Here is a 24676-nt window from a genome sequence, read left to right as displayed (position 1 = left end):
TTGTGCACAGACCATTGGGGTATTCATCCACTGGGGCTGCATCACAAAGAGCATACAGTAATACCAGCCTGGTGCAGCACTGCATAGATCATTGGTGTATACAATCATGAGCACTGTATCATCAGAGCATACAGTAATACCAGTGTGGTGCATCACTGCACAGACCATTGGGATATGCAACCATGATGGCAACATCACAAAGAGCATACAGTAATACCAACCTCATGCAGTACTGCATACATCATTGAGGTAGACAGCCACAAGGCTGTATTACCAAGGACATACAGCAATGCTAGCCTGGTGCAGCACTGCAGAGATCATTGGTGTATGCACTTCATTACCGCATGTACCAAGAGTTCTCTCCATCCAACTGCTTCACTCTACAAAAAGTGAAACAAACACGTGTAAGCTGACTACTGCTGCTGCTGCTGCAAAAGTTATCATATCCCACTACCTAAAGAACTTGCAGAGCTGAATTTCACCGGCAGTTGGCAAAAGCTCAGGAGCAAATAGACTGAGTTAAATCTATTGAAACAAACACATGTAAGTTTGACTACTGCTGCTGCCTCAAAAGTCATCATATCCCACTACCTAAAGAACTTACACAACTGAATTTCACCTGTAGTTGGTAAAAGTTCATAAGGAACAAATATATTGCGTTAAATCAATGTAAGGCAATTTCCCAAACTCAAACTAATAACTTAATTTAAGTCTAGTGCATTTTGTTTTGTAGTGTTGAATCAGCTGGAAGCATATCCCCATCCTCACTTACTCACCCGCACTCACAAGCCTTTTACTGCTGAAGGTGAAGCTACATTAACACTTCACCATATTTCACTCATCAGTGTAATATATCCCTGGAAAGACATTGAAAACTAAATGCTGTGACTCAAGTCAAATATTTAGAGTTCAGACACCTTGTCTTTGTATCCTTGAACATTCTACCTCACTGATTGTTTATGATGGTAAACCATCTTTGGGGGAGTAACTTCTTTCCACTCAAAGAAATGACTGTTCCTCCATCTCAGCTTGTTCTCCCACTAGAGAAGTAAAAAGTAAAAAAGTAAAAAATGCACCAAGATAACACACAGCAAACGTTTAATCACAGCAAAGTACAAAGTGGTAAGCGCTTTCACAACCAAAGTTGCTTCATCAGACACCACAGTAAAAAATGCACAGGTTTAAATAGAGATTCTAAAATGCCAATTAATCAATAAAAATCACACAATGATTAAGTAACAGTGAAAAACAATTAAGCCTCATGCTCAAACTAAAAAAAAGCATTGCTTAAAAACATTGCTTAAAAACATTGTGCAAGAAGGAATCAAATACTATACATGAGAAAGCACTTAAAAAACTTATAAAATCATTATAAAACATGGAAAAATACTAGGCAGGATAAAGTTAAATAGAATACTTGGAAACTAATAGTTAAATACATTAGACTAATTTTCAAAGAACTTAGCTAATCTTAAAGCGTGAGATGTCTAGCCTTTAAAAAAGGGACCAAGGAAGTAGTAGCATTCAAACCAGGATACTTTTCAGCATTAAGTTTCAAAATCCACTTCTGTTCATGTCCCTCTGTGATATTCTCAATGTCACCACCTCTGGGGTTTCTATGAATATGTTGTAGAACAAAGAACTTAAAGGAATGAGAACGGCCATTGGACATAACATGATTGGCTAGAGCATTTGATTCAGAGTCACTTCAATATCTCATGTCCCAAGTGTTCTCTCCATCCAGCTGCTTCACTCTACAAAAGGGTATGTTGGATTCTTGTTTTTTCTTAACCATTATAGTTTATTTCATTTTAGTTCAAACTTGTACTAGAAAAATAGAACTAAGATTTCACTGTGTTTAATTCTGGCTAAGTGTTGTGCCTTTTGCTGTTAATGTGTAGTAAATATATCGGGTCTATATTATAGTCTCAAAAGTCAACAATGTTGAATCTGACATTGTCGACACGAAAATATCGAACGCTCAGAATCTTGAGCATGTAAACGGAAATCTCCATAAGGGGAGATTTCCATTTACTGCAATGTAGTGCAGTCTTGGAGTTGGTATATTTTAGTAGCAGGGGGTATGGGGTGCAGGGCTGCTTGCTCCCCTACTTAAACCTGTTAGGGTACTTTTTTCTTTTTTTTGTCTTTTTATAAGGTCGACGTTTGAAGACATCGACCATATGGTGTCGACCCTATGTTTTTCAATGTTTTCAACTGTCGATCTTATAATATAGACCCAATATATCAGCATATGTCTACTGACTGTCTACTCTAGACTGTAGTAGTGGCAGCAAAGTGTTGTCTTTCTGCTGTTAATGTGTAGCAATAGTATTAGCAAGTTTCTGCTGTGTATGTCTGTGTACTGAGTAACTGCAACCTAGTCATATCCAATGTTTGTATACTGTAAAAATATCAATGTTGACTCATACTGTTTGATTAAGTGGTTGCTTCGTCTCCCTTTTACTGATCTAAAAAAGGTTGCCTTTCCTGTGTATGACTGAGTGGCGAGCTAACCTCAGCCTAGACACTGCTCTAGATTTTAATAGTGGCTGTATCATACTTGTTCAAGAGACCTACCTGGCGTTACCTGTGGCAGTAGCTAGCATATGTGTTTTAATACTGTAACCAGACTGCTAACATCACTGTATTTGCCTGTCTTATTCACTTTATTCTGCTAGTAAGTGTAATTTGCCTAGTTCGTAGCACTGTTAATTGTCTTCCTTCACTTTCACTACTTTGTACTACTGTAGACACCCATAAATTGCTTTCTTTGCCTCACCTCAAGAATGTGTAATTCTATTGTGCCTTAAACAGTGATTATCTTGTCTATCTCATCCTAGGTACCCCCTCCCCTCCAAGCTTACATCGCGTGGCTCCCAGGATCTTGGCGTCGACTCTGTCCTATCCTGCTACTGTGCGAATGCACATCCTAATATCCAGCATCAGCTCCTACTGAAATCTGAACTATCAGGGTAAAATTACTACCTGCATCAAACTATTGCCCACTGAAGTAGAGCGCTGTAGTCAGGTTACCTTTGTAACCTTCAGGCTCTTTAAATTGTAAGGGTACAATATTTTACAAGTAACTATACTATACCAATCTGCCTTTAAGGCCCTGCAACCTCCAGGCGGGTATTTCCCGCTCCGCTTCGCCCTCGCTCGGGCTCGCTCCGCTCCCCACCCTGCCCCCATATCCCACCCGCCCCCACTACCTCTAAATTTATACAAAGATTAAGCCCTTCCCACCCTCCTGTCCTCCACTCACGACCAATCCCTGATTAACTAACTCCCTCCTACATATTAATTAGCTACTCCCTCCAAGCTCAATAAGCCCTCCCAATCCTCCCTCCCTATCAAATTCCACTTACTCTCTATCATGGGAAAAACCATGCAGCTTATCATCCCTTTGCTTTCACTATTTCTTCTAACTCCTTACCTTTTATCACGCTATGAACACCAGGCGTTAACAGGTATTTCTCTTCCTAAGGCCCATACTTCCATATATACATTCCCTCTGTCTAACCTTATAGTTTCCTCTCTCCACCCAGAAAAAGCTCCAACCTTCAATAATATGCAACTAACCCTCTACTACCCTAGAGCAACCTTTAATAAACCTAACCTCAAAATCCTATGTAAACTTCAAAAATTCCTAGACCACCTAAAACAATGTATCACTCAACATGGGGACATCCACCCTAATCCAGGCCCTGCCTCATACCAGGACCCTACTACTTCTACATTACCCCATATTCCTAATACCTCCCTTCTCATTCTTCACCTCAACCTAAGAAGTATAAACAACAAAGTAGCCAGTCTACATGCTCTGATAGCCACACATTCCCCAGACATTATGTGTCTTTCAGAAACATGGCTCAAACCTGCCACAAAGGATGAAGAGATTCTTCCTCCTGGCTATAATATCCTAAGGAATGATAGAATAGCCAAAAAGGGTGGGGGAATAGCTGTAATGTTTAAAAACAGACTTAACATAATTAGAAATACTTTGCACCCCCCCCAGGTCTCCAATCTAGAACTCATTACATTAAAGATTTGTCTAAACTCCCAAAAGTCTATTAATCTTGTAGTGATCTATATCCCACCAGGGAAAAACCTTGAAAACCTTGAACAAACTTTAAGTTGGCTATCCAATCACTATCCCCAAGAAACCATTATACTAGGTGATTTCAACATTGACTGGTCCCACTGCTCCACAAAGCCTAATCCTTACCCAATCAACCTTTATGGCTTCTCCCAAAATATCAAAACTCCTACCAGACTTGGTAATGCTCACCAAAAGGAGAGCACGATTGACTGGATTCTCACTAATAAAGATGCTAATTATTACACCTTTGGTACCCTCCCAAACAGCCTTAGCGATCACCTTGTCACCTATATTATTAAACACAAATTCTGCTCTTCACTCCCACCCCTTTATAAACTTATTAGAAACAAGAAAAAATTCAACCTAGAATTATTCCTTGTGGAACTAAAATCATGTAGCTGGCACTCCCTTACCTCTCTTCCCCTAGCTGGGAGTGTGTCCTACTTCAATGACACTTTCCTAAATATTCTCAACTCCCACGCCCCAAATCGTCTTGTTAGAACCAAAGACCGTATAGCTCCCTGGCTAACAAAAGAAACCAAAACAAAAATCAAACTCCGCGACCTAGCCTGGAATAAATGGAGAGCTACGAAAACTCCCCTAGACCGTATCAAATTTCAGCAACTTAGAAACTCCACAAAATCCGACATCACTAGAGATAAAAAACAGTATTACTGTCACCTTCAGGATAAACATAAATTGAATCCAAAAAAGTTTTGGGCCGGATTTAACAACCTTCTCCATCCTGGTAAATCTTCTACCCCTACACCCGATAAACTCATAAGTAAAAAACCAGACGAAATAGCCAACGCCTTCAACATCTTCTTTACAGAGACCATCCAAACCCTAGCCAACCAGCTATCCACTTCCTCAACAAATTTAACTACTCCCCAAGACGCATCCCCTTGCTCATCCCTTGCTCCTTTACCCTCCAAACTGTATCCACCTCCTACATTCGCTCCTAATAAAAAAACTAAAACCGTCCACTCTTGCTGCCGATAGTCTCCCAGCTGAATACCTCCAACTAGCCTCTGATGTCATTGCCTATCCTATATCAATCTTGATCAATAGATCCATAACAGAAGCCACCATCCCCCCCATTTGGAAAACCTCATATATCATCCCATTACACAAAGGAGGCCCTTCCACCGAAACCTCTAATTATAGGCCTATCGCTATACTATCTCCTATAGCAAAAATTCTCGAAAGGTGCATTCACAAACAACTTCTTCACTACCTTACCAGCAATAATCTTCTGTCTAGTACCCAGCATGGCTTTCGCCCCCATCATAGTACTACCACTGCTCTTCTCTCCTTTGTCGACTCAGTAAATAGCAACCGAAACAAAAAACTTATATCCTCTGCTCTCTTTCTTGATCTATCAAAAGCATTTGACATGGTCAACCACCAGCTATTACTCTCCACCCTCAAAACCCTTCATCTGGACAACTTAGGCCTAAACTGGTTTAAGGATTACCTCTCCGGCCGGCAACAAGCAGTCAAATGGCAAAATAGTTTATCTCAACTACTCCCTAACAACATAGGTGTCCCTCAAGGCTCCATACTGGGTCCCCTTCTTTTTCTGTTTTTATAAATGATCTCTACGCCATCATCCCCAATGCCACCTGCATCCAATATGCAGATGACTCTACCCTGATCTGCTCTGATACTTCTCTCTTGAAGCTTCAAGCAGCCACCCAACAATGTTTCGCCAGAGTGGAAAAATGGTTCTCTAACCTGAAACTTATTCTCAACCCAACTAAAACCAAATTACTATTATTCTTCCCCTCGTCTTCTACCTCCTCATCCCAAATGTCGCAACCGACTAACCATAGCTCCTTTTTTGTGGAATCCTCTAATGGAACCATCATAGAACCTGTCTTACACACAAAACTACTAGGCGTTACTATTGACCACAAGCTTAAATTCGATCTCCACATTTCCCTAACCATTAAATCTGTTAACAAGAAACTAGGTTCAATGTACAGAATCAGGAACTTTCTTACTCCTCATGCAAAATTAACCATTGCCCGAACGCATCTTCTTTCCACATTACTATATGCCTCCCCAGTACTTTCCTTCCTGAATAAACGTGAGATCTACAACCTTTCTACCACCTACCACCACATAGCCAGATTCATAACAGGTACACCTTTTCGTACCCACCACTGCCACAACCTCAGAAATCTCGGCTGGTTAGAACTGCCCAATCTTCTTAAATTTAATCAACTTACGGAAGCCTTCAAAATAATTCATCAACCTGCCAAAACTCCCTCACTGTCCAAAATCTTGACCCCATACAACAATCTTAGTTCCCTTCGATCATCAAATAGTATTCAAGTGCTAACCATCAAATCTAACAACAAAGGTGGGGATGCTCTTTATGCTAACTCAATTGGAAAGCAATGGAATTCCCTTCCAAACAACCTTAGACTCATGACGACACTCACACCATTCAAAAATAACCTTAGAGAATATATCAAGTCCCACTGGTTATGCCCTTGTCCAACTCCAGATTAATTACCCATAGCCATAACATTGTACTGCTTCTTCTCTCTCTCATACTATCTACAAACAAACCATTTCCTCGTTTTCTGACCTATTTAATCCCATGCTTTGTCTTTTTAAGTATGTAAATAATGTTTATTCGGGTTGTAACTTATCAAAATGTACACTTCTATCTAATTGTAGTGTTTAACTATTTTAATGTTTGGGAGCTTTTCTCCCCGGGCCTCTACTGAAAAGGGATATGTATCCAGCTGGACTAGCCCGGTCAACAAATGTAAAATAAATAAATAAAAATAAAATAAACTGTGTGTTTTACAGTAGGATTCAGTGAAACCATTTTGTTTTTGTTATTTGTACTACAGTTATATCAAGTAAGTTTGTAGTCTGTAGCCATCTGGCTAAGTGTTTTTTTATTTTCTCCTTCTAATCTGTAGTGCATATGTTTATGTTATGTACATACAGTATGTTGCAACTCACTTCTACTGAAGGCTTCTATTGTAATAGCTGATTTTATGTTTGCATGAACAGCACAGTTACTGCATAATTTAGGCGAGTGTTAGTTTTGTGAAGTGTTTTTGTCATTGACTATGGCTCTTTCCTTTTTTTCTTATATACTACACACTCTAGCTAGCTGCCTTTTCTAAGTGCTAAAATATCAGATGTATAGACTGTATATTTTGTAGTAAAAAGTGGGAACTAACAGATAGGCTTGCTACCTGTCCATCTAATATATGTAAACCAACATTTCAGTAACCCCCCACTTGCATGCAAACACATATCTCTTGTTAGTTTAGTTCATTTTTCTTTCTGTCCTTCTATACTGTAGAAGCCACCATTTTTGTTTTAGTAATCACAAACTTGTATACCTACAAATATCTCCTGTAAACTTATTGTCCTGTTTAAAGGCTAGAAAGCTGTGAAATGCACAACCGTGAAATATAATGCACTACTCTTGTTTGCCAAACATTACTTAATGTGGATGAGTATAGACAAATAGTACTGTAACTAACTAGTTCAACCATCAAGAAATACTTAACTTTTCTCTCTCTCTCCCAGAGAAACAAGCACAATATAAGTTTTACTACTGTTGCTGCTGCAAAAGTTATCATATTCCACTACCTAAAGAACTTGCACAGCTGAATTTCACCTGCAGTTGGCAAATGTTCACAAAGAACAAACACACTAAGTTAAATCTATGTAAGACAAATTCCCAGACTCAAAACTAATAACTTAATTTGTTAAGTCTAGTGTGTATTGTTTTGTAGTGTTGAATCTGCTGGAAGGATATCCCCACCTCCACTTACTCAATCACACTCACACTCACAGGCCTTTTACTGCTGAAGGTGAGACTACATAGGATCATAGGCGGGTACTACACTATTGGCCCTGAGGCCCTTATAAGCCTAGCCAAGAGTTTAAGTCATGGTTAGACAAATCAGCACCCGATGCCCCTGTCCAGCAGGGACACGGGTGGAATTCCATATAGGTTCACAGGTTCATAGGTTGGTACAAGGCTATCGGCCCTAGGGCCCATATAAGCCTAGCCATAACAATTCCCTGGATAGTTCTTCCCATAATATTTACTTCCCTGGACCCCTGTTTAGCAGGGCAACTGACACGATCCCCGAGGTGAATTTCCTATCTCCCATCCAATCGTCAAGGTTCCTTTTGAAGAGGGCCAAGGAGGTGCTCTGCTTGACATGTATGGGCAGTCTACTCCTGAGTATGGGGTGTCTCTGGGTCAGGAACCTATCCCTCCAGCATGTTTTTTTTCATTGTGATGACAAGATTTAGATCCCTGGAACGTGTGGCTCTGAGGGATTGGGATTTCTTTAAGTGGAGCATGTCCAACAGCGCAGGGGTTGACATGGCCTTGTATGTTAAGCAGAGATCACCTCTGAGTAGACGATATGCCACAGAGTATAGCTGGAGTTTTTTTAGACAGTCAGCATACGGCATCTGCTTTAGGTCTGTGATTCATTTAGTGAGGTATTTCTGTGGCCTTTCCAGCAGTTGCAGATGTCTTGTGAGGTACATACCAAATGGGGCATTGTACTCTATAATGGGTCTAATGAGGGATGAGTACAGTGGGACAATGACCTCCTTTTTTCTGGATGAAAAGCCCTTAGTGATGAGGTGTGCCACATAGAAGGATATCCTCACTGTTGTGGTGATGTGGTTATCGAAGGTGAGATCACTCTCCACCTGTGTCCCTAAGTCTCTCATCACACTTTTGGTGTTTAGTGTACTGCCACTATGTGGAAATTCATGGGTATATGGTTTTTCCTAAAGGGAATAACTATACATTTCTTGGCATTAAGCTTGAGCCCATGGCTCTGGCACCAAGCATCTATTTCTGTAAGGCCCTTTTGTAGAATATCCACGTCATTTGGGGATTCAGTAATGGCTCCCAGTTTGCAGTCATCTATGAACTTTGTTAGCCAGAGTCCCTTAGTGTTGGCCAGCACTTCAGAGAAGTAGATGCCAAACAAGAGCAGTCCCAGGACTGAACCCTGAGGTACTCCACTTGTCACCTGTCTGGAGCTGGATTTGGAGTCACTTCATGTGGAAAGGGAGTATGTTCCATAGATGGGGGAGTCTCTGGGACATACATTTTTCCCACCAACAAGGCTTGTTGATGTCACAGACCAGGTTGAGGCCATGTGTGCTGTTACTCGAGTGGTGCTTGACTTGCGGATATGCAGCAGTCCCATCAAGATGGCGTCCATGATCATCTTGTATGCCAGACAGAGGTCACCTCTGTGGAGTCTGTATGAAACTGAATAGAAGGATATGGCTTTTAGTCTATCTGTGCATCATAAATGTTCAAGGCCCTGGATTCTCCTGGTGAGGAAGGTCTGTGGTATCTCCAGCTGCTGCATGTGCTTTGTGAGGTACATGGCAAATGGGGCCCTGGACTCAATAATGAGCCTTATAAGGGAAGAATGCAGGGATGTTATGACCTTCTTGTCCCTGGATGAGATACCCTTACTTATGCGGTGGGCCATGTAGAAGGCTTTCTGTACCACGGAAGCAACATGGTGGTCAAAAGTCAGGTTGCTATCAACCTGGGCACCCAAATCCCTCATGACTGATTGCGTCCTTAGGATGTTGTTATTAATATGATCTTTTTTGGGGCCATCACTCTCCCCAAAGGAGATGATGATGCATTTTTTGGTATTCAGCTTGAGGCCATATTTCTGTCACCAGACATCTCTCTGAGTGAGACCTTCTGGGAGGATGTCTACATCACTAGGGGAACTGATAACAACACCAAACTTGCAGTCATCTGCAAACTTGGTCAGCCATAGCCCACTGGTTTTCGCCTGCACCTCAGAAAAGTATATTCCAAATAACAGAGGCCTCAAGACTGAACCCTGGGGTACACTGCTTGTTACGGGTCTACAGTTTGAGGTGGCTTCCCCTACTTTGACTATGTGGGTTCTATCAGTGAACCAGTTTGCTATCCATCTGGTAACATATGGTTTGATGTCTAGTTGAGAGAGTTTCTCTATTATGCCTGAGTGGGGAATTGTGTCAAAGGCTTTGGTCAAGTCAAGGTTGGTGGTATGCACCATCTTCCCCTCATCCATGGCTTTTGTGACTGTCTCAGAGAAGTTGACCAAATTTAGCAGACATGATCTCCTCTTGACAAAACCAAACTGTGTGGGAATAAAGTGTTTGGAGGTTGCCAATGTCCTTGTTAATGAGGTCCATGATAATCCATTCCATGGCCTTGCAGATCAGGCTAGTTAGGCTGATGGGTCAATAATTTCCCAGATCAGTAGATGCTCCACCTTTGTGTAAAGGGATGACAGTGGCTGTCCTCCACTCAGCTGGGATAAAGCCAGTGCTCAGGCTTTGATTGAATAGGGTGACACAGGTTCCTGCCTGAGATCACATAGGATGCAGCCTGGAATGTTATTGAGTCTCATGGAGGCTGTATTTTTTGCCTTTGAGACAGCAGTGATGACTTGATCCCTAGATATAAGGGGAAGGGGGCAGGTACTGAGTATGTCCTGATTTAGTGATGGGCATGACAGAGGGGTAAATAATTTACTGAATCTATCAGCCAGCAAGTTTATTATATCTACAGCATTTGTATATGTGGTGTCCTTGACCACCAGTTCTGAACAGATCTGGGTGCTTCCTTTGAGGTTGAGGACATATGTGAATAAGGCCTTATGATTGTCTCTAGTAGACGTGGCCAATTTCAACTCAAAGTTTGCTTTGGAGGATTTGACTAGTGCTCTTATTTGCTTGTTCAAGCTATGGAGACATTGTTTCCAATTGGGCTCCTGCTCCATCTTGGTCTTGGACAGCAATTTTTTCCTTTTGCTATAAAGGTTATTTATTGCAGATGTCTACCAGACAGGTTTACTCTTCCTTGTGTAGGATGATTTAGTCCTTTAAGGTATTCCTGATAACATGCAGCTACATAAATGCTTGTATAGTGCGTTGGTATCATTTTTGGATATTGGTACCAAATCCTACAGTGGGGGAGGGGGCTGTGAAGCTGTTTATACCATCCCTCAGGAGGCTGTAATCAGATTTAGATAAGTTTTTATGTCTGGTCCTAGCTAGATTGGGATTGGGGGAGAGTGTGACTTTGAAAGTGACCACTTTATGGTCCAGTCTTACCAGGGAGGATGATACTATAGAGATGCTGCAGTGTTTATTCATGTTTATTAACACAAAGTCCAAGATATTATCACTTCTTGTGGGGGTATCGACTAGCTGTTCCAAGGCATTCACCTTGACAAAATCAAGGAATCTCTAGACATTTGTGTTCTGGCACGAGTAGTTCTTCTAATCTATGTTTGGGAAGTTAAAATCACCCAAAATAAGTGTAAAGGGTTGAATCTTGATAGATTTGAACAGGTCCAGATAGGCAGCTTGGACATCTTTGTATCAGATTTGGGGGAGAAGAGCTAGCTATGATTTGAATTGGGGTCTTGCCAATGGTTAACTGCACCTGGAGTGCCTCCTGTGCATCATACTGTTTGACCAGCCTGGAGGTATGTACGTCTTTAATGTATATTGAAACTTCACCTCCTTTGGCTTTACTGCCCACAGTTTGGGGTCTGAATGTATGATGAGTAATCAGGTAAGGCAGGGGTGCTGTCCACAGCATTGAACCAGGTTTCCATGAATGCACAGATGTCAGCACCTGCCAGGGTTAAAAATGCTTACAGTGAGTGTAGTTTCATGTTTAGACTCCTAGCGTTTAGCAGCATGACCTTTAATTTGTGTTTTGTTGACATTTTTATGTTGGTAATTTTAACCTCTTCACTTTTCCTAACAATGGCACTATAGGGGAGGCAAGAGACTTTGCCAAAATCTTGAAGCCCAGGTGAGATAGATGCAGGCCATCTCTGGCAAGGCGTTATGGTCTGTCGATCATATCTTCCCAGGCTGTAAAAAAATCCATTGAAATTCCCTGACTGGGAGTCAGACCCAGGCCTTGGCAGTCAGAGCACCAAATCCTAACCAATAGACCACCAGGGATGCCTAAAATGTCACACCCTGCCAAGTATTGAACCCAGGACTCTCTGCACTATAGTCTGAGCAATGCACCACTAGGCCTACTTTAAAAGTTCAGCATATTTCACTCTTATCAGTGTAATATATCCCTGGAAAGACATTGAAAAGCCCATAACTATAAAATTAGCTGCTGTGACTTGAGTCACGTATTTAGAGTCCGGACACCTTATTGTTGTATCCATGAACAATCTACCTCACTGACTGTTTATGATGGTAAACCATCTTTGGGGGAGTAACTGCTTTCCACTCAAAGAAATGACTGTTCCTCCATCTCAGCTTGTTCTCCCACTACTTTTGCCTTTGTAGCTCCAAATGCAGAGTCACTTCACTATCCCATGTCCCAAGTGTTCTCTCGATCCAGCTCTGCTTCACTCTACAAAAGGGTACATTGGATTCTTGTTTTTTCTTAACCATTATAGTTTATTTCATTTTAGTTCAAACTTGTACTAGAACAATAGAACTAAAATTTCACTGTGTTTAATTCTGGTTAAGTGTTGTGCCTTTTGCTGTTAATGTGTAGTAAATATATCAGCATATGTCTACTTATAAGTTCATAGGTTGGTACTAGGCTATCGGCCATAGGGCCTATACAAGCCTAGCCATAACAATTCCCTGGATATTTCTTCCCACACTATTTACTTCCCTGGACCCCTGTCTAGCAGGGTGACTGACATGACCCCCGGGGTGAATTTCCTATCTCCCATCCAATCATCAAGGTTCCTTTTGAAGAGGACCAATGAGGCGCTCTGCTTGACATGTATGGGCAGTCTATTCCAGAGTATGGGGAGTCTCTGGGTCAGGAACCCATCCCTCCAGCATGTTTTTTTCATTGTGATGACAAGGTTTAGATCCCTGGAGCATGTGTCTCTGAGGGATTGGGATTTCTTTAAGTGGAGCATGTCCAACAGCTCAGGGTTTGACATGGCCTTGTATGTTAAGCATAGATCACCTCTGAATAGATGATATGCCACAGAGTATAGCTGGAGTTTATTTAGATGGTCAGCATATGGCATCCACTTTAGGCCTGTGATTCTTTTAGTGAGGTATTTCTGTGGCCTTTCCAGCTGTTGCAGATGTCTTGTGAGGTACATACCAAAGGGGGCATTATACTCTATAATGGGTCTAATTAGGGATGAGTACAGTGGGAGAATGACCTCCTTTTTTCTGGATGAAAAGCCCTTAGTGATGAGGTGTGCCACATAGAAGGATTTCCTGACTGTTGTGGCGATGTGGTTATCGAAAGTGAGACCACTGTCCACCTGTGTCCCTAAATCTCTCATCACACTTTCAATGTTTAGTGTCCTGCCACCTATGTAGTAATTTATGGGTACATGTTTTTTTCCAAAGGGGATAACTACACATTTCTTGACATTAAGTTGAGCCCATGGCTCTGGCACCAGGCATCTGTTTCTGTAAGGCCCTTTTGTAGAATATCCACATCATTTGGGGATTCAATAATGGCTCCCAGTTTGCAGTCATCTGCAAATTTTGTTAGCCAGAGTCCCTTAGTGTTGGCCTGTACTTCAGAGAAGTAGATGCCAAACAAGAGTGGTCCCATGACTGAACCCTGAGGTACTCCACTTGTCAATTGTCTGGACCTGGATTTGGAGTCGGCTACTTTTACAGTCTGGGTTCTGTCAGTAAGCCAGTTGGCAACCCATCGAGTGACGTAGGGATTTATGCCCAGCTTAGTAAGTTTGTCTATGATTCCAGAGTGGGGGATGATGTCGAAGGCCTTGGAAAGGTCCAGAAAGGCTGTGTGGAATGCCTTACCCTTGTCCACAGCTCTGGAGACTGATTCGAAAAAGTCAATCAGATTCAGGAGACAAGATCGTCCCTTCACAAACCCAAACTGGGTGGGGTCCAGTGTTTGAAGATTGCCAATGTCTTTGTTTATAAGTTCCATGATAATGCGTTCTATGCCCTTGCAGATCAGGCTTGTCAGACTGATGGGACGGTAGTTCCTGGGATCCAAGACAGATCCTCCCTTGTGGAGTGGGATAACTGTAGCTGTGCACCATTCAGTGGGCACGAAGCCTGAGATGAGGCTATGATTAAGCATGACACTTAGGTGAGGTGCCAGTTCATTTTGTAGTTCATGTAGTACACAGCCTGGGATGTCATCTGGTCCCATGGATGCTGTATTCTTAGCTTTGGAGAGTGCAGTTTCTACCTGTGTGGCCATGATTATCGGAATTTGGCAATCTTTTGGTATTGAGATGGGCCCTTTAGGGGGTGAGAGGGGGGTGAAGTTGGCACTAACTCCATCTGCCAGGATATTGGCAATATCCTTGGGATCAGTATATTTAATAACAATCTGTTGTAGCTCAGAGCAGATCTAAGCATTTCCATTTAGATTCTTGACATAACTATAGAATGCTTTGTGGTTGTCTTTGAAATCTTTGACAATTTTATTTTCCTAACTAGCTTTTGTAGATTTTATGAGGGATCTCAGCTTCTTACTGAGGCTGGTGAGTGAGTTTTTTGCATCCTGGCACTTTCCTCTTTTCTGCAACAGTTTCTTCCTTCTGTTGTATAGTTTGTTTGTAGTAGGAGACCACCAGATTGGCTTCCTTTTTTTTGGAGAAGAGTATATTGGTTCTATTTGGGATGGCACGGTTCATGCACGAGTGGATGTGCTTGTACAATGCCTTAGTGTAGGATTCTGCAGTCGATCTTCCAGATCCCTTTTGTGTGGGTGTTGTGAAGTTTGTCACTTTTGACTTCAGTAGCATGAAGTTGGCTTTGGAGAAGTTTTATAAGGAGGTTTCCTTACTGGGGGGTGGGGGTGGGGGTGGGATGTGGATGTCAAGGGTGAGTTGCTTATGGTCAGACCTGACCATTGAGGGGGTGACCACTGGTGTGGAGCATCTATCTCCTATGTTGGTAATGACCAGGTCTAGGATATTGGAGCCCCTGGTGGGACAATGGTTTAGTTGATCCAGGGCATTGGAATTTATGAATTCCAAGAACCGTTGGGAAAAGGAGTTGGTACCCGAGTAGTTTTCCCAATTAATGGCAAGGTAGTTGAAATCATCCAGTATTAGGGTGTTTGGTTGTATCTTAATATTGTCCAGTATGTTTAGAAAGGTGTAGTGAGAATATTGGGGCATGGTGGGGGATCTGTAGCAAGCTACAATTTGGATTGCAGTCTTACCTAGTGTTAGTTGCACCTGGAGAATTTCAGATGCATTGTGTTGGGTAACAAGCCTGGAGGTGTGAATATCCTTGGTGAATATGGACACTCCTCCACCTTTAGTGTTTCGATCCTGGTTTTGTGGCTGAAAGGTGTGGTAAGAATTGTAGTCTGGCATTGCAGGGGTGCTCTCTGGAGCCTTGAAACAGGTCTCAGTTACTGCACAAATATCGATGTTCTCCATTTTTAGGAGTGCTGAGAGAGAGTGCATTTTGAGGTTTAGACTTCCAGCATTGAGTAGCATTACCGTCAGATTTTGCATGCTTGTATCTGTTACAGTGGTGGTTTTATCCTTTGAACCTTGCCTACAAAAGGCACTATAGTGGTGGCAAGAGCTTTAGCCAGTAACCTGAATCCCAGGGGTGACAGATGCAGACCAATGCAGACCATCTCTGGCAAAGCATCATGGTTTGTCGATCATGTCATCCCAGGCAGACAAATACTGGATCCCCTTTGAATGACATCAGAAGCTTAGCCAATTGCTGAAGTCAATCATTTTGTCCTTATACTGTGGTAACATTCTGGGCGAAGGCAGGATGCTACTCAGGGCTAGAGTCATACCTGCCTGGGTCACATGATCCAAGAGCTCTTCCATGTCTCTTTTCATGTAGTCCAGGGTGGTACATCTCAAGTCATTCACTCCAGCATGGACAATGACAGAGTCATATTTGTACTTGCTGTGGAGTGACTTGAGTGCATGCGTTATGTGGTGGATCCTGGCACCCGACAGGCAGCTGACCGTAATTTTATCCTTGTTCAGCCTGGTGAGTGGGACATCAGTGTGCCTGACTATAGAGTCACCTATGACTAAAGTGTTGGGTACATTGTCTTGCCTTAGGGGCTGTTTTTGGGTGGCACACTGGTGTTGTGAGCTATGTGTCACTTTGGTTGTGACTGGTGTTTGCTTGTGTTTCGGCTTTGGAGGTCCTTGTTTCTTGGGTAGGTTACTGACTGCCTATTCTAGGTTGTAGTAGTGGCAGCAAAGTGTTGTCTTTCTGCTGGTAATGTGTAGCAACTGAATTAGCAAGTTTCTACTGGCTTTGTGGTTTACAGTAGGTTTCAATGAAACCATCATTTTTTTTTTTGTTTGTACTGCAGTTACATCAAGTAGGTCTGTAGTCTGATGCCATCTGGGTAAGTGCTTTTTTTCATAGGTTCATAGATTAGTACTAGGCTAACTGACCTTGCAAGCCATTTTAAGCCTAGCCAATTATCCCTTGTGAGACTCAAACCCTGCATCTTGTGTTTGTAAGGCAAACACCTTAACCATGAGGTCACTCCCTGCTAATCTGGAGTGCATATGTTTATGTTATGTATATATGTTTCAACTCACTTCTACTGAAGGCTTCTATTGTAATCTTTATGTTTGCTTGAACAGCACAGCTACTGGATAATGTAGGTGTTTGTTAATGTGTGAGAGTTTTGTGAAGAGTTTTTGTCATTGACTAGGGTTGCTTCCTTTTTTTCATATATGCTACATGCTCTAGTTATCTGCCTTTCCTAAGTGCTTAAATATTTTATTTATTTATTTAATATTTATTGAACGGGAAAGTCTGACTAAGCTACACAGATCCTATTTTCAACAGAGGCCCAGGGTAAAATGATCCAGTCGCATGTCTTTGGAATGTGGGAGGAAACTGGAGTACCCTGAAGAAACGCACACAAACACAGGGAGAACATGAAACTCTGCACAAAAGGCACCACAGCCTAGAATTGAACCAGAGAACCTCTTGCTGTGAAGTGACAATGTTAACCGCTGCACCACTGTGCCGCCCGAAATATCAGATTTATAGACTGTAGGTTGTGTAACAAAGAGTGTGGACTAACAGATAGGCTTACTACCTAATACTTGTCCCTCTAATAACTGTAAACCAACATCTCAGTAACCCCACACTTGCATGTAAACACTTGTTAGTTTAGTTTATTTTTCTTTCTGTCCTTGTATACTGTGGAAGCCACCATTTTTGTTTTTAGTAATCCCAAACTTGTATACCTACAAATATCTCCCATTAACCTATTGTCCTGTTTAAAGGCTAGAAAGCTGAAATGCACAACTGTGAAATATAATGCACTACTCTTTGCCAAACATTGCTTAATGTGGATGAATATAGACAAACAGTACTGTACCTAACTAGATCAACCATCAAGAAATCCTTAACTTTTTTCTCTCTCTCTCTCCCTGTCTCTCCCAGAGAAACAAACACATGTAAGCTGACTACTGCTGCTGCAAAGGTTATTATATCCCACTACCTAAGGAACTTGCACAGCTGAATTTCACCTGCAGTTGCAAAACTTCACAAGGAATAAATATACTGAGTTAAATCATATGTAAGGCAATTTCCAAGACTCAAACTAATAACTTAATTTGTTAAGTCTAGTGTGTACTGTTTTCTAGTGTTGAATCTGCTGGAAGGATATCCCCACCCCCACTCTCACAGGCCTTTTACTGCTGAAGGTGAAGCTACATTAACACTTTAGCATATTTCACTCATCAGTGTAATATATCCCTGGAAAGACATTGAAAAGCCCATAACTATAAAATTAGATGCTGTGACTCCAGTCAAGTATTTAGAATTCAGACACCTTGTCTTTGCATCCATGAACATTCTACCTGACTGATTGTTTATGGTAGTAAAACATCTGGGGGGGGGGGGATTCTTCCTGCTCTGTTCGCTTTGCTCACTCCGCTCCCCTCCCCTTCTCCCATATCCCACCCTCCCACGGCACCTCTACTCTATCCTAAGCAAACCACTCCCCCTCATTCCTATGATCCAATTAAATACATCTCTACCTTGTCCTTGATCCACATTTCATGCACACCTTACTTTCTTTTATTTAGCCAAACTTATCTGATCTTTCTTACATCCAGTACCTTGAACTCACATGCCCTCTACCATAATTCTTTGCATCTTACTCTACTTTACCATCACAATACAATCACTACCTCAAATTATCTTACATTAACTACAGGCTTATCACCTTCTCTTCTACCATACAAACAAACATTGCTCCATAATTTTACTACTGACCAAACACATTTCACCCATCAGTCCTTATCAGAAACTGCAAGGAAAAACACCTAACCACATTGTCAAAGCCCACTCTGAAGTCAAAACATGTCCAACCTTACCTTCAGCTGCACACATATCACATGATAACATAATCTCTATTTACACTTGATGTTACATTCAAACACGCAAATACCACTTTTAATGTTTTTAAACCCAGTATCACAGATGACATGCTCCTCCTAACTCGCCTATCCTCTTTACTCTTAATTCTCAACCTCGCTACAGCTACATCTCCGCATACTCCCACACACCGATACACATCAATAACCTCCTCCAACCCTCTCCCCAATAAACACAGTTTCTCAAATATGTCCTCCCAGCTTTTCTCCTATAACCTCCCATATCATTCAAGCCACAAACTGGCCTCCTCAACTCCTATGAAACCACACTTGACACCATTACCATCACATAAGAATAAAAAAAAAACACTTCCCATGGTGCACATTCCTCATTACCTATCTACTCAAATGTGGAAACATACATCCTAACCCTGGCCCACCCTCTAATCCTAACCACAAGACTAACCTCAAAGATTTAAACATACTTACTCTGAACCTTAGAAGTACATGTAATAAAATAGCCCCATTGCATGCATGGATTGATCAAAACAAACCTGGCATACTAGCCTTTACCGAAACATGGTTATACCCCAATATAAAAGACTCAGAAATAATACCTCCAAACTTTGCAAAAACCAGAATAGATAGATCTAAAAAGGGGGGTGGGATAGCACTTCTATATCCCTCTATGCTCAACATCACACCCTCCACCAGTAATATACCCATCTTTCCAATGCTGAGGTACTAATCACTTTTTTGAACCTCCACATATCAAAAAGAATTGACATAATAGTGATATATATCCCACCAGGTTACAAGATACCAGTGTTGGAAAATATTTTATCCTGGACATCTCAAACAATAAACCTTCAAACAATAATCTTAGGAGACGTAAATATAGATTGGCAAACCATAGCTTCCAACTCTCCCACAGATACTATAAATCTGTAGTTTTTTTTCTCAGCTTATCAATACTCCAACAAGATGCAGCAAAGATCTTACTTGCCAATTCACCCTAGACTGGATCCTAATATCCTACCCTGCCAATTACACCTCTTCTGGTACACTGTCTTGCTCCCTGAGTGATCATCTACCACCTTATTCATTTAGAACAAACTCACAACAACTAAGAGTACACACTATAAAATCAGTTAGGAACTCAACTCATTTTTATCAGCATAAATTCAACAATCTCCTATGTGAAATAGACTGGACACCCCTTAAACAACTACCCCTTAATTGTGCTGCACTATACTTTAATAACACCTTCCTTCACATACTTAATAAACTAGCTCCCATTCATATGAAAATAATCAAAAATAACTCAGCCCCATGGCTCTCTAAGGAATGTAAACACCTGATGAAGCAAAGGGACTGAGCCTGGTCAACCTGGAAACAAAACAAAAATGAACAAAATCATGTTAATTTCAAAACCCTCCATAACAAAACACCATGTAACAAAACACTATGTAAAAAAACACTACGTAACAAAACACTATGTAACAAAACACTACGTAACAAAACACTACGTAACAAAACACTACGTAAGGTTGGGAGGGTGGCCTAATGGTTAAGGTGTTTGCCTTACAAACACAATGTGCAGAGTTCAAGTCTCACAAGGGATAATTGGCTAGGCTTAAAATAGCTCACAAGGGCAATTTGCCTAGTACTAATCTATGAACCTATCTATGAACAAAACACTATGTAACAAAACACTACGTAACAAAACACTATGTAACAAAACACTGTAACAAAGTGACAAAACTAATCAACAGAGATAAGAAGTCATATTATTCCCAGCTTCAACTCCAGTATAAAATTAGCCTCAGTAAATTTTGGCACTCCATATCTTCTCTACTTAACCCTGGAAGAAATGGACAGCACACCCTATCACCTGATACCCCTCCATCATATCACCTGATACCCCTCCATCATATCACCTGATACCCCTCCATCACAAATAGCCAAAAAGTTTAACAAGCCACTTCATAAAATCAATTTCAGATGTACTAACACCCATAATGCTGGACTCCTCTACCCTTCAACCTATTCAGACACCAAACCAGGACAATCAATTACTTCAAACCCTGTCATTACCCTCTGGTACAGCTCTTTTGAGTGTGTGCCTTTAACTCCCAGTGGACGTGGCTTAAGCCTTTAAAAAATGAAGTTATCACCTTACAGTTCTACAAAATACTCATTGAGAGAGGTCAAATATGAATACAGTTCTGTTTGCCATCGCATATGCTTCAAGACAAAATATCCTGGTAACTTGTAAGTAACATAGTTTTGGAATTGTTAATGCAAATATGAACAGTCAATATTTGACACCTAGAGGAGAAGTAGGAGTGAACTGCAGATGCCTGGAGGAGGACTCAGCTCCTACTCAACAAAATGTTATACAAACCTCATTCTAATTTCAGCCTTTACCCACTGACACCATTAAGAAACTGCTACAAAAACTAAAACCCTGCTCTATCTCAGCAGACAATCTCTCACCACACTACCTCAAACTGGCTGCTAACTCAGTCGCCTACTCAATCAGTATCCTTATAAATAGGTGTTTATCTGAATCGGGCATATCTACCAGGTCTGTATTAGCTAGTCCAAGTGTCAAAAGAGTGAGCACTCTTTCATCGACTGCTAATATGCGAAAACACACAATGTCGACTGGCCAGCACATCAATTTGTTTCCCAGGGAAAAAATCGTTGTGCCAGAATCGGGACTTTGCCATTATCTCCACAGTGGTGTGATCTCGCAGTTGGTATATTTAAGGAGGGGGTGGGGGTAGTGCAAAACACCCCACTTTCTTTTGTTTGTGGATTTTTTTTTTTTTTTTTTGCTGTTGTTTTTTTGTTTTGGAGCAGTGATTTTTTTCCCTTGGATTGGTCACTGTTATGGTCCCTTGTCAACTTCTTTGACACCTGAATCTCTAGCCAGTGCTGTGTCGGGCAGACCACAATCAGGGCTTTATCTGTTTGAGGAATGGAGCCAATCAGTGTGTCACTTTGGTAGCATTTTCCTTTTTTGATCTAATAATAAGTACAATTCACATTAAACAGAAGTGTGGCACATATAAGTAGGACTGTTGTAGTAATGCAATGAATATATGTATGTTAATGCAAAGTTATGTGCTATTTCATCTTTGTGGCAAGTTATATGTACTTTCTTTCATGAAATGTTTGTATTAGGCATTCATGAAAAGCAGATGAACTTGGTGAGACATTTTAAAGTAGAAAGTTCTCAACCAGTTGGCCACCCACAGGATGGGACAGACTCTGCCTATCATCAGTCTATTCACTAAAACGCTTAAAATATTGTTGTGTAAAGAAGGGAAATTAACATGAATCTATTCACTAACATCCTTAAGCTATGGTAATTGAAAAGAATGACACCCATTAGTGCAGAATAATGTAATGCATGCTGTTCTAGTCTGCTCAGGATGTATATATGGTTCCACTTGAAACCATCGAATGTTCAGAACATCAAAGTTTCAAAGTGAACCACAAAAAAACAAATAAACAGTCAAAAACTATTTTATGCAGAGGGGCTTCACCCCACTGCAGCCCCCATGTGGGGGGCTGTGACCCCACACCCCCCCTACTTTAATATTCCAACTCCAAGATCACAATACAGTGGGGTAAGGGAAATCTCCCGTTTACCGCTATATGCCGTAGCGCTAAATGGGAGATTTCCTGTACCTTACCTACAATGCCAACACTCAGATGGCACACACACAAACACACACAGCATACAGGGCACCTTGCTGCCCTGCATATACACCTGAAACTTACCAGTTTTACTTACCTGGCACTTACACTTTCAACCTTCGATGTTCTGAACTTCGATGTTCTGGTCTCGACGATTAGAACTTTGATGTTCTGAACATTTGATGGTTTCAAATGTAACCGTGTATGTGTGTATATATATATATATATATATACAGGATTACCTTTAATAGTATGCTGAATTACAGATCTATATACATGTTACATTTCTTCATCTCTACTTTATTTTGTCATTATTTATAATCTTTCATGCTTTACTTTGTGGTGGTCTGCTTTTAAGTGGTTGAATATGTATCCATAAAGTCCAGTTCACTTACTTTTGTCATAAATAAATACATTAGCTAACATCTGAATGCATAGCATTAAGTGTATCAAGAAGTTACTAAAGTGAATCATTATAAAAATGAAACTATTTTCTGAATTTGCTTACAGTTGACCTCACCTGAAACATGCTGGCTGCTTCCAGTATGGGTAGGAATTTGTGCCATTTATGTTGAAACGATATCATACATATGACACATACAGGACATTCATCATCTTGACAGAACACTTTCAATGCCTCTTTGTGCTCTGTGCACTCGTGCGACCCAAGCAGGTAGTAACTTTGTTGCTCCTGGTTTTGTATTTCTTCTTTCTCATATTGCCGTGAACTCTGATTGCTCAATACAGCTCTGCATAACTGCCTTTTCACTGTGTACATTTTAGATGGTAATGCCTGTCTGCATTCATTACAGGAAGGATTTATCTCTATAATTAGTCCCAGCATTTCCTGCTAATATACCATGTGATGTGCAGACACATGGGAAAAAAGCTTAAATTTTCCTTAAAGTGACAATGTCCTTTATTGAAAACAAACTACTGTTTTGTCTTTGTGAAAAAGAGTTACTTAACATCTGCAACAACATGGGCCACAGTTACATTTCTTGTATCTGCGTTTCACACCTACGCTGAAGCAGTTGTTTCTAACCTTGAAAGCACTGTTGTTTTTCTCTAGACCTGCATGAATAAATTCAGCTAACTAGATCAGTCCTTTAACCTTCAGTGGCTGAATGGATACGTCACACACTTCTCTATCATTTTTTAATCTTCACTGACTTGAGACTGTTTGGTCCATGTGTGCTCTTAAATTTCTTATATTTGTCTATGGATTCACATTACACTGAGAGTGTATCTCTATGCACTCATTGTTCACCAAAATCATTGGATTTGTTTTATTTTATTTATATGTGCTTACTGCGGTTAGGTAATACACTGACAGTTTGGTGCATGATGTGTTACTGTGCTTTATCTGAGTCTTGGGTTTGATACTTTCACTCTCCATCTGCCCAATCTGACTCTAGAAGTCACCTACCTGAACATAACTCCCAGGTCACCTCTAAAGACAGGCTTGTTCCTAGCTGGTTTACCTGACAAACACAAAATAAAATAAATTAAACTTGGTTATATAAACAATAAGCATTTGAAAGAGAGAAGATTATTGTAAGATGTACTCCAGAAACCATCAGGAAATAAAAATAAAAACTCAGTCCTATACACCTTTATTATTGTAATTAGTTGCAACATGGAAAAGATGTGTCAGTATTTTTTTTTCATTTTTTAATATTAGGAGATTGTTGATTCAGAGTAATATTCTGAATTGCATTAGACTGTATGAATTCTCAGTTAGTCTGCAGGCACTTTGCTATTCTTTTTGTTGTTATTGTTATTCCCACAGACCTACAAGTTCCCCTCTTAGCACCATGTAGATCCATTTGTTCCTACTCCAGGACAGAGCCAGGCCCATTAATTTCCCAGCCAAGGCATGAGCCCTTTAACTTATTTGTTCCTTAATCAGCAAGAGCTTAATATCCTATCTGTTACCCTTAAAGAAATGAGTCTGTTTCAGCATCTAACTGGACTAAAGCCTAAATTTAAATACTGTTGTAACATGAAGAATCTGACTTGAGGGAGCCTAGAAGCCAAGCAATAGATAAGGTTGAAGAATTATGGTGATTCGCACAAACCACAGTATGGTACGTATCTCCTGTGTGTGAATAATATATGGAATACATGTAGATCTCAATATTCTGACCCTTTTGAAATAAATCGTAAGTACAAATATTTGGTATTTCTTTGATATGTACTAAATTCAGGGCTGTTGGGCAGAGTGGCCAAATACTCTATATTAGTTCAGATATAAAAACATTCTGCTTATTAGTTTGTACACATTTGTGTGGTCCTGAATTCCGTGTGAGGTAGCACATTATATTAATATTCGCTAGCATGGAAGATTGTCCGCAAGATCCAGAAGGAAATAATGTATTGTGTTATGCAAACTTTCGTGAGGAACTTCGCCACACAGGATGGGGCCAATTTAAAGACAAAGATAGTAAAACAATACCAAGAAGATATTCTATGAAATAGT

At 40.7% G+C, this 24676-nt stretch overlaps 1 protein-coding gene across 1 annotated transcript in view; it reads right to left on the bottom strand.

The window, feature by feature from the left end:
- Nucleotides 1–23003, bottom strand: part of LOC122798675 (zinc-binding protein A33-like) — a 397012-nt gene extending 374009 nt beyond the window's left edge. The window contains exon 1 of the mRNA XM_044067767.1: nucleotides 22715–23003. Within this exon, the coding sequence (XP_043923702.1) occupies nucleotides 22715–22972 (258 nt within the window). The 5' untranslated portion in view covers nucleotides 22973–23003. The remainder of the gene's footprint in view (nucleotides 1–22714) is intronic.
- Nucleotides 23004–24676: the final 1673 nt, after the last annotated feature.

Source organism: Protopterus annectens, chromosome 3.part1 (genome assembly GCF_019279795.1).
Source record: "Protopterus annectens isolate FY-2018-M chromosome 3.part1, PAN1.0, whole genome shotgun sequence".
Taxonomy (NCBI): Eukaryota; Metazoa; Chordata; order Ceratodontiformes; family Protopteridae; genus Protopterus; species Protopterus annectens.
The sequence above is the reverse complement of the archived record's forward strand: the minus strand, read 5'-3'. Positions and strand labels throughout refer to the sequence as shown.